The 19,138-nt window shown below is 36.7% G+C and overlaps 1 protein-coding gene across 1 annotated transcript in view; it reads left to right on the forward strand.

The window, feature by feature from the left end:
- Positions 1-19,138, forward strand: part of Faf1 (Fas associated factor 1) — a 299,200-nt gene that overhangs the window by 73,087 nt on the left and 206,975 nt on the right. Inside the window, exon 7 of the mRNA XM_069987264.1 lies at positions 15,917-16,022. Coding sequence (XP_069843365.1) covers positions 15,917-16,022 — 106 coding nt within the window. The remainder of the gene's footprint in view (positions 1-15,916; positions 16,023-19,138) is intronic.

The raw sequence follows: 19,138 nt of genomic DNA on the forward strand, positions 1-19,138 counted from the left end.
GGTAAGACATTCATCTTAGTCTGCTAGTGCTTCTACAGAGAATCATAAACAGGATGGCTTAAATAACAGACATTTATTTCTCCGAGCTTTGAAGACAATCTAGTGGAAGAAAGCTCTGACCCCCCCCCCCCCCCCCCCCCGCTTTTTTTTTTTGGGTCCGGTCATGGGGCCTGAACTCTGGGCCGGGGCGCTATCCCTCAGCTCTTCAGCTCAAGGCTAGCATGCTACCGCTTGAGCCATAGCACCACTTCCAGCTTTTTTTTTCTGTTTATGTGGTGCTGAGGAATTGAACCCAGGGCCTCATGCCTGCAAGGCAAGTTCTCTACCACTGAGCCACCTTCCCAGCACCCCCCCTTTTTTGGGGGGGGTCTGGTTGTGGGGCCTGAACTCTGGGCCTGGGCACTGTCCCTCAGCTCTTCAGCTCAAGGCTAGCACTCTACCACTTGAGCCACAGCGCCACTTCTGGCTTTTTTTTTTCTTTTTGCTTATGTGGTGCTGAGGAATCTAACCCAGGGCCTCATGCATGCAAGGCAAGTGCTCTACCACTGAGCCACCTTCCCAGCCCCCCCCTTTTTTTTTTTTTGGGTCCAGTTGTGGGTCCTGAACTCTGGGCCTGGGCGCTGTCCCTCAGCTCTTCAGCTCAAGGCTAGCACTCTACCACTTGAGCCACAGCGCCACTTCCAGCTTTTTTCATTTTGCTTATGTGGTGCTGAGGAATCGAACCCAGGGCCTCAGGCATGCAAGGCAAGACCTGAGCCATCTTCCCAGCCCCCCCCCCCTTTTTTTTTTAAAATACCCTCTTCCCACCCTTACCTCATTTAACCAGAATTATCTCCTAAAGACCCGGTTTTCAAATCTAGTCACACTGGTTTTGAGGCAGGTAGAGGAAAGGTAGAGGAATAGAAGATTGTTACAAAAGGGATAATGTTTATGAGTTTGAGATTTTATCACTTTTTTAGTGATTGATTAAAAAATTCTTTATTTGGATAGTAACCCTTTATTTGGATAGTACTGAAATAGAAAGTAGATGATAGTTATTAGAGTAAAGAATTTGAGCTGGACACTGGCGACTCATTCCTAAAATAGTTTTTTTCTCATTCCCACCTCTTTCATCATGGACCATGATAGCCACTCTTCTGTCCTCATTATTTCAGCCAATAAGAGTAACTAAGAATAATTATGGTAATTTTGTGTAGGATTATTCAGCGGATGTTCTGAGACTGCTTTCTAATAGGTCTTACCTGTTTCTCTAACACCTGTCTCTGAATAAATATTAATCCTCAGAATGTGTTTTTCACTCTTTTTTTATTGGATTCTTTAAAAAAAGAGAAGCCACACCTTTGAGTTCTAACAGAATAATAAATATTTTTTCAAATTAGAAAAAATGTTTTAAACTGTTTAATGTCTCTTAAGTAATTTGTTATAATTTCATTTACATGTTCTTTTTTATAAATTTGTTTTCTTCCTGTTTTTGTTTGTTTGTTTTCCTTGGCACAGTAGGATTTGAAGTCTTGAGCTTGCCATGCAGGTACTCTACCACCCAAGTCACACACTTTGAACTTTTTGCTTAGTTTATTCTTCAGTTAGAGGCTTATGTTTATGCTCAGGCAGGGAATCCACATACCTGAGATATGACAGGTATGGATCACCACACCCAGCTTTTTATTGGTTGAGATGAGGGGTGTTTTGAACTTTTTTGCCTGAACTAGATTTAAATCAAAATCCTCTTGATTTCCACCTCAGTATGAGTTACTGCATTTCTGCCTTGATTACTTTTTTTTTGGTTGTGGGACTTGAAATCTGGGCTTGGGTGCTGTCCCTGAGCTCTTCAGCTCAAGGCTAGCACTCTACCACTTGAGCCATAGCACCACTTCAAGTTTTCTAGTGATTAATTGGATATGAGTCTCTCGGACCTTCCTGCACAGGCTGTCTTTGAACAATGATCCTCAGATCTCAGTCTCCTGAGGAGCTAGGATTACAGGCATGAACCACTGGTGCCTGGCCCTTGATTACTTTTTTTTTTTTTTTTTTTTTACATTTTCTTTTTCTTTTCTTTTTTTTTTTTTTTTTTTTTTTTAAATTTTTTTGGGTCCGGTAATGGGGACTGAACTCTGGGCCTGGGCGCTGTCCCTCAGCTCTTCAGCTCAAGGCTAGCGCTCTACCACTTGAGCCACAGTGCCATTTCTGGTTTTTTTCTTTTTGCTTATGTGGTGCTGAGGAATTGAACCCAGGGCCTCAGGCATGCAAGGCAAGCACTCTACCACTGAGCCACCTTCCCAGCCCCCCTTGATTACTTTTTAATGAACAATATTTGTGAAATACTAGTAATGTGACAGAAAGGGAGTTCTTTAAGCAGCTTATAAAAGTACAGTTTTCTGAAAACTATATATATAAGCAAATACTTTAAATAAATTGACTATATTTTTCTTTCAAAATATTTACAACTTTTTAAATTTTCACAAAGTATATTTACCTGCAAAAATATTTTAAGTCACCAGTGTTGTAACAAGAACAACTCATGATTTGATCTGTCTTAATTTGTTATTTCTCAAGAATAAATTGATATAATGAGCATTTCAAATACATTATTGTGATTGCCATACAACTTAAATTTAATTCCAGTGAACATTATTATCAGACTTATTGAAACTGCAATTTGAAAGTATTGGATTGGTAAATGTATCTTAAAAAGGAACACCTTAAAAGTGTCTTAAGAATATGATATTTTCCTAAAGTTATTCATGAAAAAGAAACTTGCCCCTAATTAAAGCATCAATGGAGATCACAACACATCTAATTGGAGTGATGTACCAAACCCATTTATACAGTTTACTGCCTATTGATAGATCAGTGACTACTGAGATTTGCTTGTTAGCATCACACTTTGAAAAAGAGCCTGCAGGTATTCTGTGACTGAGAGAACTGATTGATTTAATGGACAGCTAGAAACTTGATCACTAGTTCATGGAACAATCTGTAAATATAATTTTATGTGTGTATTTTCTTTAGATGGATAGAATTATATTTAGACAATTTTGCTGTATACTACTTGATAAATCACAATATATCACTATCACCACTAATTACCACATTTTGATTAATCTTACGTACTTTGACTAAAACACACCACTATATTGATAAACAGTAATTATAGACATAAGGCCACCTGAACTTTGAAAACATCATGAAGAATGTTATTAGGAATTAGGTGAAATGAAATGTTTGTTTATCTAGACATATTTAATTGCCAGCTAAGAAAGCAATTAAAAGTAGCTGTAGAGTAAGAGGCCAACCTTTGTTAAACATGGTTTTAAGATTGTTACAGAACTTGCGGTGATGATAACATGGTGTCTTGGAGGATGTTAACAACTGTAGCAGAGTGTTAATTAAGAATGATGTAATCTGCAGATCAGAATTATTAGTATCGTATGTTAGTTTAGTTGGACAGGAGTAAAACTTAGTTTTGGTTATGATAACAGCTTAGAAATATTTATAGTAGAAAGATTAACATTTTATTTCTATGCTATTCCTGAGACAATTCAAAAATCCTGAATGAAATACAATCATATGTAAACATCAAGACTCATTTACATATGTGCCAGATTTTCAAACTGATTGCTATTTGAACCTAATCTGTCATTGCTGGCTGCATTAGCCCCAACAAACATTACATTTACATATTGATTTCTTATTTTGTTTTAGTGTAAATAATCCATAATTATAGTAAATTTGGTCTTTTGTTGACAAGAGCTCATGCAACTCTAAGTTTAGAATGAATATTTAAATTGCCATGAGTTATGCTTTTTAATTTAAAATCCATTGTATCTAAAAGGATATAAAGACCAATGTAGATCACAAAATATTTAAAAGGGACAAAAGGGAAAAATTTAATGTGTTTGGAAAGATAAATGATAAAGTATTTAAAAAATTCAGCAGTATACTGAAATAAGTTATTGTTCTTGCTTCAGTATTATGCCATATTAAAACAATATAGTATTCTAGTCTATAGGAACCTAACAGTTCTATTTTATGTGAACATTTTTTTGTTTAAAATTTACAGTGTATTCATTTTAATACTTTACTGCTTTTAACTGTGCGTACTACATGGGTTTAAGAAGAATTAGGGCATGGATCAAGCGGTCTAGTGCTTGCCTAGCTTGTACAAAGCTATGGGTTCAATGCTGGGTTCAGTACCAAACACACAAAAAAATACTATTTCACTGCTAACAATGCACAGATGGTATTGAGCATGTAGTATTGTTAAAAAGGAATGTCAGCAGACCCACGGCTCCCATTTACACAAATAAAAAGCATATCTTTTAATTTATTTTTGGTTGATCCTGGGGCTTGAACTCAGGGCCTGAGTTTTATTTCTGAGCTTTTTTGCTCAAGGCTAGCACTCTACCATTTGAACCACAGCTCTACTTCTGGCCTCCCTTCCCCTTGCCCCCATCCCCTTATTTTTTGGTAGTTAATTGGAGATCAGAGATTCACGGATTTTCCTACCTAGACTGGCTTTGAACTGCAATCCTCCTGAGTAGCCAGGATTATAGATAGTGCCACTAGCACCCAGCTAAAAGTGTAGTATAATTTTTCTTTTTGGTGGTTGTGGAGCTTGAACTTAGGGCCTAGGTGCTGTCTCTGAGCCTCTTTGTGCTCAAAGCTAGTGCTCTACCACTTGAGCAACAGTGCTTCTTCCAGTTTTTGAGTGGTTAATTGGAGATGAGAGTCTCATGGGGACTTTTCTCCCTGGGCTGGCTTCGAATTGCAATTCTCAGATCTCCTGACTTGCTAAATTACAGGTGTGATCACCGGTGATTTTCAAGTTAAATATATTGGACATACTTAATTGGAAAAATGGTAGTTATCAGATTATTCAAGCATATTTTTATTGTTCAATTTTTATAGTATTTACATATATTAAATGTATAATTCCTAAGTGTCACTGAGTGATACATGAACTTCCATAGCAACATTTTTTTTTATATACCATAGATTTTTAATGAGAGAGGATTCTATTTGGATGTGCACATACAGGCATCTTCAAAAACAGTCAGTTTATTTATTTTTTTTGGTCCGGTTGTGGGGCCTGAACTCTGGACCTGGGCCCTCAGGTCTTCAGCTCAAGGCTACCGTTCTACCACTTGAGCCACAGCACCACTTCCGGCTTATGTGGTGCTGAGGAATCGAACCCAGGGCCTCATGCATGCAAGGCAAGTGCTCTACCACTGAGCCACCTTCCCAGTCCCCAAAACAGTCAGTTTAGAAGCCAGATCTAAGTTTTTACTTGAGTGTTGTAAAGAGCCCTTATATAAGTTAGCTTGGGCTGTTATAACAAAGTACAACAGATTAGTAACATACTTATTTCTCACAGTGTTGGCAGTAGGAAGAAAGCCCAAAGATCATAGAGTCAGCAGATTTAGTTACTCGTGAGAGCTCTCATTTTGAATTGTCCACTTGATTGATGTGTGTACATGGCAGAGAGAAAAGGCTCTAGGCTCTCTTAATCATTTTATAAGGATATTAATCCATTTTCATCACGATTAGGATGTATTGTACTCACAAACTCAACATGTTGTACATCTACTTAAAGATAATAAATTATTAAACACACACACAAACATACACAAACACACAAGAATACTAATCATGGCCTGCTGCTGGTTCATGTCTATGATCCTAGTTACTCAAGAGGCTGAGATCTGAAGATTGTGGCTCAAAGCCAGCCCACGCTGTAAAGTCCATGAGACTTTTATCTCCAATTAATCACCAAAAAAGGCAGTGGGACTGTGGTTCAAGTGATAGAGTGCTAGCCTTGAGCACAAAAGCTTAGGGACAGTGCCTAGGCCTTGAGTACAAGTCCCAGGATCAGTGTTTGTGTGCATGCAGCTCTGTGCAGGTGTGCGCGCATACCCTAATCATTTTAGCCAGGTGCTGGTAGCTCACACCTATAATCCTAGCTATTCAGGAGACTGAGATCTAAGGATTGTGATTTGAAGTCAGCCTAGGCAAACAAATCTGAGAGATGCTTATCTCCAATTAACCACAAAAAGCTGCAAGTGGAGACCTGGATCAAGTGGTAGAACACCAGTCATGAGTGAAATAGCAGAGTGAGAACATTAGGCCCTGATTTTAAGCCCCAGTACTAGCATATCATGGCACTATTAGGCTATGAGAATAGGTTGAGATACCTACTCTTACAGTCACATCCAAAACTATTTTCTTAGGACCCATATCCATAGTATGTTAGGAGTTAGGGTTTAACATGAATTCCAGGGAAGACACAACACTTAGTCAATGTCTTTCCTAGCCAATTTGCATATATATATATATATATATATGTATATAGAATATATATAAATGAGTGCCTTCCACTTGGACTGTTAATGTTTTTATTTATTTATTTATTTATTTTTTGGGTCCAGTAGTGGGGCCTGAACTCTGGGCCTGGGCGCTGTCTTTCAGCTCTTTAGCTCAAGGCTAGCGCTCTACCACTTGAGCTACAGTGCCACTTCTGGCTTTTTTTTCTTTTTGCATATGTGTTGCTGAGGAATCGAACCCAGGGCCTCATGCATGCAAGGCAAGCGCTCTACCACTGAGCCACCTTCCCAGCCCCTGTTAATGTTTTTAATAGATAAGTTATGGTTTATGCTATCCAGATCTTCTGTCACTGAAGACTTTCAGGGGGAATTTTGAATTTAAGGAATTTTTGCAGAGTGTTTCATTCAATTATTGTTGCTATTCTTAGTTCAAGATACACTACCTACTAATGTGATACATTATAAAATGGGCCTTTTGCTCGTTGGCATGAGAGAAGCCCTTCCTCTTCTTTATTCTTTAGGAATTAATGATGGATTTCTAACTATGTAATGATCAAATGATTGCCTTAATACCATAATGCAGCCCCAAGTTAACATTGAAAAAATCACTGTACTTTATATATTAAAACATCCCTGACCTTTTTCCTGACACACTAAAGTGTTCTCTGAATATAAAACAAACTTGTCAAACAGTAAAGACTGTTAGATATTTTCTTACTAGTGGTGTTGATTTTATCAGTGCTTGACATATGAAGGCTAATAATAAATGACTTTGTATGTTCACATGTATAAAAATACCTGCATTAGAGTTTCAGATTTATTCTTTGTTGTTGTTGGTCATGGGGTTTGAACCCAGGGTCTGGGAGCTCAAAGCTGGTGTTCTACCACTTTGGGCCACAGCTCCACTTCCCAGTTTTCTGGTGGCTAATTGGAGATAACAGGCTTACTGACTTTCCTGCCCTCGATGTCTTTGAACTGTAATCCTCAAATCTCAGCCTCCTGAGTACCTAGGATTACAGGTGTGAACCACTAGCACCTGGCTCATATTTATTTATTGAGGGTCCTTGTGTTAACATTTTCAGCGTATGATTTTCTTCTTACCAAATGTTGGGATATAAACTATATAAACGAATCCACTCAATTGAAATTATCTTGATGTTCATTAGAAGACAGGTATATTACTAATTCCCTTTTCCAGATAAATGTTTATGGTTAAATTGGGATGTAATTTCTCGAGGCATAGATACATACTCTTTATGAAAGAGCCCTGGAAACCCAAAACTCTGGGACAAAGAGAAGAAAGGTACTTCACTGATACTATTTCTAGAGGTGTGTTTCCTTTTTTTTTTTTTTTTTTTTAATGTTTTGCTTCTTCATTCCCTATCCCAATTTCAAAATTAAAAAACTGTTTGTGAATTACAGCAGCAGGCAGCTGTAATTCCATCTACTCTAGAGGCAGAGGCAGGAAAACATTTGACCTCAGCTTTTAGGGGCTAGGTTGGACGACTGTGAAACATTACATTTCTAAAATGTTTTTTTTTTAAAGAAATTTGTTAGAGGAATTATGATATGAACTATGTGAAAATGTCCTGCCCAGCGCCTGAGGATCACAGTTCAAAACTAGCCTGGGCAGGAAAGTCCATGACACTTTTATCTCCAATAAACCACCAGAAAACTGGAAGTGATAGAGAGCTGGCCTTGAGCTGAAGTGCTGAAGGACAGCGCCCAGGCCCAGAGTTCAAGACACACAATTGACCAAAAACAAAAAAATGTCCAACACCTTCCCTCCCAAATGCTTAGGGTTGTTAGGTATATTGTCTCATTTTCTTTTGTGTTTTTTTTTTGTTTTGTGCCATTCCTGAGGCTTGAACTCAGGGTATGGGTACTGTTTCTGAGCTTTTGTGCTTCAGACCAAGCGCTCTACCCCTTGAGCTATGATTCCATGTCTTTTTTTGGTGGTTAATTGGAGAGTCTCATAGGCTTTAAAACACAATCCTCAGATCTCAGCCTCCTGAGTAGCTGGGATTACCGGTTTGAGTCACTGGAGCCCAGATATTTTGTTTCCTTTTGTTGCAAAAACTAATAGCTCGGAGCCTGGGGATAAATGCTTATGATTCTGCTTACATCTTCAACGTTAATTTCACAGATTACATTATCAGAATTAGTTTCAGTTTGTATCTGAAGGTGGAGAAAGGACAAGTAGTTTTGATGACTTGCCTGTTTGTGGAAACAATGCTATGTCATGGCTGATAAATGCAAATATTTTAAATGAAAGAAAAGTTATAATGGATAAAAATCATAAAAACTCAATAGAGTCCAGCATGGGCGTGCCAGTGGGCTTTAACGGCCCCCTCTGGCCGTCTGCCATCGCCTCTGTACCTCCAGCTCTCCGCCTCTCCTTCCCGTGAGCACTAGAGACCATGTCGGACCCTTGTGTGAGGCAGGTCAAGATCAAAACTGGTCTCCTTGGCACAGGCTGAAATTTTCTTAATAGAGACCCAGAAACTCAACAAATCAAAGGTTGGACAAATGGGATTACAGGAAACTGCAGAGCCTGCATGGCAAAGGACATAGCTAGCAAGATCAATAGAAAGCCCATGGATTAGGAGAAGATCTTCACTTAGCCATACAACGGACAAGGGTCTCATATTGAAAATATACCTGGAATTCAAACAATTAAATCCCCCAGCAACAAATTCTCAAAGAAACAACTACCCAATAAATAAGTGGGCTAAAGACTTACAGAGAAACTTCTCTGAAGAGGAAAGAAGGATGGCCAATAGACACATGAAGAAATGCTCAACCTCTCTAGCCATAAAAGAAATGCAAATCAAAACAACATTGAGATCCTACCTCATCCCAGTTAGAATGGCTATAATCAAGAACTCTAAGAACAACAGATATTGGAGGGGATGTGGACAGAAGGGAACTCTACTGCATTGTTGGTGGGCGTGTAAACTTGTTCAACCACTTTGGAAACTAGTATGGAGGTTCCTCAAAAGACTCCACATAGAGCTCCCCTATAACTCAGGAATCCATTTTGGGCATTTACCTGAATGATCACAAACAAGACCATACTAAAGCTACCATCACAGCTATGTTTATTGCAGCCTTATTTACCATAGCTAAGATATGGAGCCAACCCAGATGCCCCTCAGTAGATGAATGGATCAAGAAAATGTGGTGTGTGTGTGATACACAATGGAATTCTACGCCTCCATCAGAAAGAACAACATTGCCCCATTTGTAGGAAATGGAAAGTCTTGGAAAAAATGATATTAAGTGAAGTAAGCCAGGCCCAAAGAAACATAGGTCCCATGGTTTCCCTTATTTGCAATAATTAGTATATGTCTGGGACAAGTAGAAAAGGTCAAAAGCTATATACATATGACCAAATAAGATGAAGTTAAGCGAAATGAACCCCAAGGTAGGACACAGTTGTATTTTTCTTGCTTGCTATTGTTTCTGATGTATTTATAAGGTACCATGTGATTTTTTTTTTTTTGCTTTGTATGTCCCTCCCCCACGGTATAACCCCTGTTTTCACTGTACTTGATGTTGGTATAATTTGGGAAGGGGAAGGGAAAAAACAAAATGTTTAAATAGGGATACAGGTTGACCCATTGCAACAACGAGATGTAGAAGACACTACGTTGAAAAACAAACTACAATTTAGGGGGGAGGGGGGAATGGGGGGGGGAGTGTAGTTGTGGAGGTTGGAGGGAAGGGATGGTAGGCGAAAAGCAGCAATGCTCGATAAGAAATGTACTCATTACCTTGCTCATGTAACTGTAACCTCTCTGTACAGTATTTTCACAATAAAAAAACATAAAAAAAAGATCAAGACTGGTGTGGTGAAGCAATTGGTCAAAGAAAAAGTAATGTATGAAAAAGAAGCAAAACAGCAAGAAGAGAAGATTGAAAAAATGAAAACCAAAGATGATGAAAATTATGCCATTAAAGAAGCAGGCAGAAGTCCTTCAAGAGTCTTGGATGATGATCCCAGATTTCCAATGCAGGTTAGAAGCTGCATATACTGATCTTGAGCAGATACTAGAAAGTGAGAAAGACTTGGAAGAAGCTGAGGAATATAAAGAAGCACATTCTGAGCCGGGAACTGTTGGTTGGCTCATGCCTGTAATCCTAGCTACTCAGGAGGCTGAGAGCTGAGGATCATAATTCAAAGCCATCCCAGGCAGGAAAGTCCCTGAGACTCTTATCTCCAATAAACCCTAGAAGACCGGAAGTGGCACTGTGGCTCAAGTAATAGAACGCTCGCCTTGAGCTGAAGAGCTGAGAGACAGTGCCCAGGCCCAGAGTTAAAGCCCCACAATCGAACAGCAACAACTACAAAAAAGTCCCTTCCATAATGGATTCAGTGAAGTTAGAAGTCTGAAACTCATGTGTACAGTGCTTTTGCATTAAATCTTGGAGTCCATTCTATAGCTCATTATTCTTAACCATTGCTTTGTGTTTTAGTTGCAAGGAGATTGATTTTATGACTCTGTTGTAGCTTTTTTGCATATTTTAATGTTAGTACATGATTTCAACTAATAAAACTGATTATTTCATATTTTGCAAAATTGTAATTAACCTTCTACCACTAACTCAGACATTTTTGGCATAATAAAATAAAATAAGATAAAATAAAAAATCAATAGAGTCAAGTTGAGCTCCAATGGCTGATACATGAAATCCTAGCTATTTAGGAGGCTGAGAACTAAGGATTGCAATTTGAAGTCAGCCCTGCTCGGAAAGTCTAGGAGACAATCACCAAAAACCTGGAAGTATAGAAGTATAGCTTAAGTGATAGAGCACCAGCCTTGAGCAAAAAAGCAGGCTTATGTGCAGAAGGACCCCCCCACCCCCACGCACACACTAAATTAGAGACAATGTAAGTTCTAGTCATGTAAATGTATTTTTTGCACTGAGTTAAAAATTCACTCTCTTCCCCTTCCCCCACTCTTCCCCCCAAAATCTCCAATTATGGCCTCAGGGTCTCATATTCTTCCTTGGCTTTTTCACTTAAGACTTGCTCTACCACTTGAGCCATACCCTTACTTCCAGCTTTTTGCTGGTTAATTGGAGATGTGAATGTTAAGGACTTTTCCTACCTAGGCTGGCTTTGCATCTCAATCCTTAGAGTTCAGCCTCCTGAGTAGACAAGATTATAGGTATAAGCCACTAATGCCTGGCTCAAACTATTTTTGAAGAGTTTGTACATTTACTTTTACCTTTTCCTCTCCTCAAATTGAAGAGAAAACATACCACTTAAAACTAAAACAAAATTGTTTCATTATTTCTCACTTATCTCTTTAGGTTGACAACTTTTTTAAACTCTGAAGATCAAAAAGTTTTGTTAATGATTTCCCATCTTCAGAATAAAGAGAGACTGCTTTGAGGGTAGCTTAACTATGGTTGACTTTTCCGAGGAACCATTAGGATCAGCTATTATTGTTGATGTCTAAGTGCATGAATAAGGCTAGAGTCTGAGATGGAAGATATTGCCCTTAGTTGACACTTTCTAGGATCTGGAATATTGTAGATCTACTACCACCAAGTTGTATAAAAAACACAAACCGGGTACTGGTGGCTCATGCTTGTAATACTAGGTACTGAGGAGTCTGAGATCTAAGCCAGCCCAGATAGAAAAGTCTGTGAGACTATTATCTCCAATTACCAGCCAAAAGCTAGAAGTGGTGGTATGGCTTAAGGGGTAGAGCTCCAACCTTGGGCAGGAAAAAAAAAGTGCCCTGGCCCTGAGTTCACACCCTCAAGCTCTGTATTGACACCACCAATAAAAACCAAAATAAACCCACTAATAATCTGGATCCATAGGCATAATATACAATTGGGCTTAATACAGTTTTCACTGTGTAGCAACTTCAAAAACATGAAAAAAAACTCCCAAAAAAGTACTGTAGATCATCTTACTAATTTTTTCTTGCCATTTTAAGATTTTAAAGTGTGTGTACCTTTCACAAATGTCCTATTTTCAGTAGGTTATATTAGGTCACTTTAAAACTTAATATGCAATAAGATTCTCTCATTTGAGAATATAAGTTTTGAAGATGTTACCTTCATAGTTTGTGATGAAAGAATGATTATCCTTTTTTTTTTTTTTTTGGGTCCTGTCATGGGGCCTGAACTCTGGGCCTGGGTGCTGTCCCTCAGCTCTTCAGCTCAAGGCTAGCACTCTACCACTTGAACCATAGCGCCACTTCCAGCTTTTTTTCTTTTTGCTTATGTGGTGCTGAGGAATCGAACCCAGGGCCTCAGGCATGCAAGGCAAGCGCTCTACCACTGAGCCACCTTCCCAGCCCCTGATTATCCTTTTTTGAAAAGAAACAATTTACTGAATAGTTAAATGCCTAAAATGGGGCTGTGCTAAAAAAAAAAAAAAAAAAAAAGGCACTCAATAAATGCTGTTGGAAAAAAAGAGTGTAGGTAAACACCTAACCTCAGTGGACCATGGGTTTAATTTGGCTACGTGATGTGGTTCACATCTATATCCCAAAAGAAGGCAGAAGGATGGTGTTTGAGGTAATCTGAGGCTCAAGCTCTTTTCTCAATCCAAAATAAAACAAATATTACCTGCCATCAAAGCGCTTATAGTCTTTGATTCCAAATGGGGGTGGTGATAAAGGGGAGAGGCAAAAGACCTGCTTTCATTAGTGGTAAAGTATGTGGTATAGGAATTCAGAAGAAGGTATTGATAATAAGTGTAAGTGACTGACTTGAAGAAAAGATGGTCTGAAAGCTAATTTGGTATTTGGAGATGGAGAAAGGAAAGGATGAGCACAACATGAACAAAGTTTGAAGCAAGCATGGTGGGATCGATGTTTTTGGTGCTTTTGAAGACAGTCAAGTTCTACCTAATGTGGAGAATAGTGGTGAAATAAGTCTGTCTGTGAAGGGGCCTTGAGAATTTCAGAAGGCTTTATTTGATACTTTGAATACAAATTCATTTAACATGCACATGCATATGTTGAACCCAGCCCATTGCTTGAGCTTCTGTTTTTCTGCTATACTTCTGTCATGTGTTCTTTATTGTAGTTATACTGAGTTTTTAAAATGTTGCCCTGAACATGGTAATTTTTCCAGGCTTCTGCAATAACATCTCAAATGCATTTAGTGTAATTGATCTTGCCCTCATATTTGAAGCAGTTACTTCTTTTGGATTTTTGTTTGTTTTTTTGTGGTCATGGGCCTGGGCCCTGTCTCTAAGCTTTTTTTGCTCAAGGCTAGCACTCTACCACTTTGAGCCACAGCACCAATTCCAATTTTCTGGTGGTTAATTGGAGTCTCATGGTCTTTCCTGAACCCTGATCTTCAAAACCTGATCTTCTGATCTCAGCCTCCAGACTAGTTAGGATTACAGGAATGAGCCATTGGCACCTGGCTTTCTTTTGGATTTATCTCAGTAACAGTTTTTAAACTTATTTCTTGATTTTAAAGGACAGGAATGCCCTAGAACTCCATCTTGTTCTAGTTCTTTCTGTAGGTAACCTGTATCTGCTGTTTTTTTTTTTTGGACACAAAATCTGAATAACATTTATATACTATTGACTCTCCTGCTGGGAGCTACTCTCCTGCTGGGAGCTCTCTTAATTGACTGTTGACCTGGCATTTCTTTTTTGCATTGTAAACTTAATATATCCAAAACTCCACTTACTTTCTCTACTCAGTTTTCCTTGTTAATGAAATTCTACCTTTTATTTACTCAGGCTAGGAACCTTGGAAAGTATTTTTCTCTTACATACTAACATTAAATTGACTGTCCCTCTTTTATATTGTATTTTAAAATCCTGTTTTATTTTCTTTGTAGCACTAACTACTTTAAAATTATTCATTGACTAAGCCTTGATAATGTTAATAGAAGTTTCAGGAAAACTGGGACCATTTTCTTGTTCACCAGTGTTTCCCCAGTCTTCACTAGTGTTTTAGGTAAATGCCCAATGTGTGAATAGTGCCACCTGCTTCCCTTCCTCAAACAGTAACAACAAAATTATCTCTTATGAGTGATAAACTCTAAGATCCTATTTACCCTTTATATTTCAATATATATTCCATAAACTTTTTTATCTTTTATTTAGGGCATTGTTAAATACTAATTTGTTAATTTTCATTGCACTTCCCTCCCCCCCCCCCAACTTCTCAATAGTAGTCATTATACTTATTTATGTACTTTTCTATCTCTGAGTTACTATCTCTGAGTTACACTGAGTTTTCCACGGGAAACTTAATTTCCTCAGTAATCGTAATAATGCAAAGCATTGAGTTAATGTTGACAAATAAATGTATCAAACTCCAGTGATAGTTTTCTAGAAGGAACATTGCTGTGTGAGACAAAAGATTAGTAAGAGTCAACCTTCTGGAATTTATTATTTGATAAGTACTTGCTAAGAGTCACAGCTAAGGATACAGTGACAGATATTCTTGCATTAAGGAGCTATTTTAGTTGTTATGATTTCCCTTGCTTTTGATTAGTAATATTTTATGATATACATGTTAATGCTTTTAATGTATTTTTAAGTCTGTAATTTGTGAACACTTTGGAGACAATAGAAGAAACCGATAAACTACCTAATCTTAATCTTTTTGCTGCATCTATACTTCTCACATGGTTACATATTAGCAGAAGAGGATTGATGAAGGTCATATCCATGTAGCACACCCAATATATGTTCCTGATGCTACAGATAGGGCAAATTTATATATACTTGAGAAAGGCATTACAAAATATTTGGATATATTCATAGTTATATTTTTTTTGATAAAATGTTCCTAATTTTTAAAAGCTTTTGGTGGCCAATTGCTCATATTCTTTATTGTCTGACAAATAACTGACATTTTGATACTTTGGCATAAGATTTTTTATAAAGTTGCTATGAATCTCTGAGTTCTATAGATTCCTGAGTCCTTATTGTTACACTAAAGTTATTTTGAAGGAATTTTGGTGTAGCAAATAAGGTTTTGGGTTTTTTTTTTTTTGGGTCCGGTCATGGGGCCTGAACTCTGGGCCTGGGCGCAGTCCCTCAGCTCTTCAGGTCAAGGCTAGTGCTCTACCACTTGAGCCACAGCGCCACTTCTGGCTTTTTTCTTGCAAATAAGGTTTTATAGATTTCTTCTAAATGTTGACTGAAACTTTTTATTTTGTGCAATGTTCATAAGTATAAACAATACTTACACAGTTCTTTTAGGACAGCTGCTTCATTTAGAATAAAGTATATATTTTAGCAGGCATTATTTAAGTATGCATTGAAACAGGTATTTGAAATCTGATAAACTGACAGTTGATTCTTTTGGAGAAAATAACTATGTAGACAGTGATATATTGTAGAAAATGTGTACCTATGCAAAGAATTTACAATTGATGGTTTAAAACACCTTGGTAGAGAAGGAGTTAACAGGTTAGCTCCCCTTGGTTGTTCTCAGCATGCTCTCTTGCCTTTAGGAGCTGAAAGGATGATAACATTGGGCCCCGACATGCCTGTGTGGAGGTTAGGGTACTCCTGGGGTTTTTGCAGCTAGCTGTAAAGCAAGCTAGAACTTGTTCATCTCTGAGTTCCTTGTTTTTCTTTCAACCCTTTCAGTGCCCTGCAGGAGTCATTAAATCAAAACTTCATGCTGATCATCACCCACCGAGAAGTCCAGCGGGAGTACAACCTGAACTTCTCAGGAAGCAGTACCATTCAAGAGGTGAGTTATGCCTCACAGCTAAGGAATAAAGGTAGCTCATTATAGCTAATGTTGACCCTGTTAAAGAGGGCTTAACTGTTCTAGTTGGAAACTCTCTTTATGTTTCATTATTGGGTTTTTCATTTTAATTAACTGGAGCATCAATGATTACTGTAGATACAATAAATGACTTGACCTAGAAAGGTAGATGTTGTAAATGGGAGCTCTTGATAATTCTTAAACGAGTCTACTTAAAACCCTGCTTAAGAATATTGTATAAGGTATTTTATTGCTTTATATTGTAATTATTCAAAATATTAATTTGGAAATTATAACATTCATTTTGGATGATAGTTATGTTGTATTTGAAAGGTCACACTCAAATATGTATTTATATTATGTACTTTTTTGTTTTTAAAAGGAATTTGAGGAGGCAAGAAAAGCCTTGAATAGTGTTTACAAGGTGCTGTTGGAGATTGTCATGTAGCCTGGAATATCTGAGAAAAGTCTATTTATAGTGTCAATATTTTCTTCAGTGTGGTCAAGAAGGGCCACTGTTTCAAAAAAGAACCTCCCCCAAGACAGAGGGAGGTACCTTCTTGGTGTGTAATTGGCCCCACCCACCTTAAACAATTTCTTTCCTTGGGGAAAAAGATGTAAGGCTATCAAGACCTGTGTTTAGAATCATTGAAATAGTGCCTATGTACTGTTACTCATAGTTTGTGAAGGCAACAATTACTTAATCTACTAATTTGAAAGATAATCACAGTTAATATTATTTCATCAATTTTTTTCTTAGGCTATATTGCTTAAATGGTTTCTAATGCTATCTTGAAAGTCATTTTTTCGAGAAGTATATGAATTTTTCAGTAATAGCTTGACTATTAATAGTTTACATTTTTTCATTTTTGTGGTTTATCAGTGGATTTCACCTTTTGATTTTGCCCTAAACAATTCACTGCTTTAGGTTTATTTTCTTATAATAATCACTATAGTTTGTAACTGGTAGCTAAAGTCTTTGGCATTTGTTTCTGACTCCTAAATTGAATCCTAAGTTTGATTTTATTTTTTTTAATGTTGTGTAAACTGCCATTTCATTTTAAATCTCTAATTGAGTATTATGTGCTTTAAGTTAATTTTTTTGATTCTAAGAAAAAATAATTTTTGTTTTTATATTATAAATATGTCTATCAGAATTGGTAAAGGATCTTTATTCTACTAAAATATAAATTATATATGTGGATATATAAACAAGGAAATTTAGTTTTGAAATAGTTAATTCTTTTTGTTGCTGATGTACTGTTTTGAAGAATAGCAAAATGCTTGATTGATATAGATTGCTTTCTTTTTTTGTGTGGTTGACATTTTTAATAGCTAAAATTTTGCTTTAAAATTCATATGTATTGCTAATTCCTATAACTTGTGTGTTTCAAATTTCTCCCACAAGAGGGCAGAAAGGACTATTAAGCTGATAGCCTAAAAATGCCATTCAGTGTTTTCAAATTAGCTTCTCTTATATTAACAAAAAGGAGCATAATGGCCAAGTTATTGTTTGATTTACAGATAATTGGCATATTGCAGGGAGGAGACTTAATTTCACCCTTTTAAATTAAACAGGGAGATTTAAAAAGACATAAAATATTCATTAATGTTCGGTGATTATAAAGTAGTGGCATATATTTATTTTGCCTTTATTACTGTTTCGATGGGAAAATACTGCAAATATTTCCGAAATCGAGTTGGCCATACTGACAAGTTGAAATGTTTAAGCAGTGTTAATGCAATCTGCTCACACCTGATATCCTATGCAGAATGATTCAAAATGACTACATCAATTATTAAAAGAAATATTTAAAATTCTGTAAGTGTGCCATTGTGTGCCACAGTTGGCTGAAACTGTTCTCTGTGGCATACTATTTAGGTTATGAAATATATTTTAAACTTCAAGGACTTGAAAATAATCAGTCTTTTTCCTACCATTTTTAAGATATCTTTTAAAAAATATTCCACAAATTTTTTTGCAGACAGATAGTCTTACATATTTCTTAATAGTTCGGTTTTTTAAAAAAAATCTTTTTACCTTTCTGAAGTTAATTCAAAATAATATTTTGAAATGCTAGTTGCCACGAAAAAATTAAATGTAGTTGTTTTTGACATTAATTGCTTTTCTATGAATAGACAGTAGACATACTCTTTTTATTTTGTACAATTTAGAGAAAAGATGTGGGTCAGTTCTGAAGGATTATGATTTTTCTCCTTCAACTTGTGAGATACCTGTAGTGGGAGTGGTTTCAAGGGAAGACAAGATGCTGTCTAGCTAGCCTTAGAATTCATAGTGACATTGTACATTATGTGTGTTACATGTGAAATATGTATATTATTTCTTGTTGTGGGACTAGAAGTCAGTTTGCTTGCATCAGGATAAAAATACAATGTTAAAACAATCTTATATTTTATAATTTATAAAATTAGCATTTTTAATGTAGAAGCAAAATGATGCCAATTTCAGGCATCATTTTTTCAGTTTTAAGTTGAAGAATGAATTCTAACCAGTATAATACATTGAGAGAAAGAAGCAAAGCTTAAAAACAAATTGAAAATCCTTGATCATTTGTCCTGAGTAATATTATTTTTGTGTTGTAGGTGAAAAATTTCTTAATTTTTGAAAGCTTTGAATTTTTTCAAAAGTTACCTTTTTCACACAAATTATTATTAAATGAAATAAAATCAAAGAAGGTACTAATTTAATTGCTAATTAGGGAAAATTAAAAATATTGATTAGAAAATAAAACCAATTCAGTTTAAATTTCAAATTCTTAAATGACCATATGGTCATGTAAGTTAGTGGTGATAAACTGATACTTGTGCAAGTATTTGTTCATTCTGACTCTGGTCTGCTGCCTCACAATACATGGCATTTGTCTTTTGGGTGTTGAAGATTTTAATTTAAGCTAGCTAGTTACTGAGGGGTTTTGGTTTTGATCTTGTTTTTGTTTTAAGCCCTTTTCAAATCCTTCCACTTACATTGTCCTCCTACTTGAAGAAAAGGCAGTAAGGATATAAAAATGTCAGAATGGAGAGAGTTGCTAGTAGTTAAAAGAAAAAAACTTTTTTGTATTATGACAGAATGTCTTGTA

The sequence above is a fragment of the Dipodomys merriami genome, unplaced genomic scaffold (genome assembly GCF_024711535.1).
Source record: "Dipodomys merriami isolate MVZ:Mamm:240054 unplaced genomic scaffold, mDipMer1.0.p SCAF_34, whole genome shotgun sequence".
Lineage (NCBI taxonomy): Eukaryota > Metazoa > Chordata > Mammalia > Rodentia > Heteromyidae > Dipodomys > Dipodomys merriami.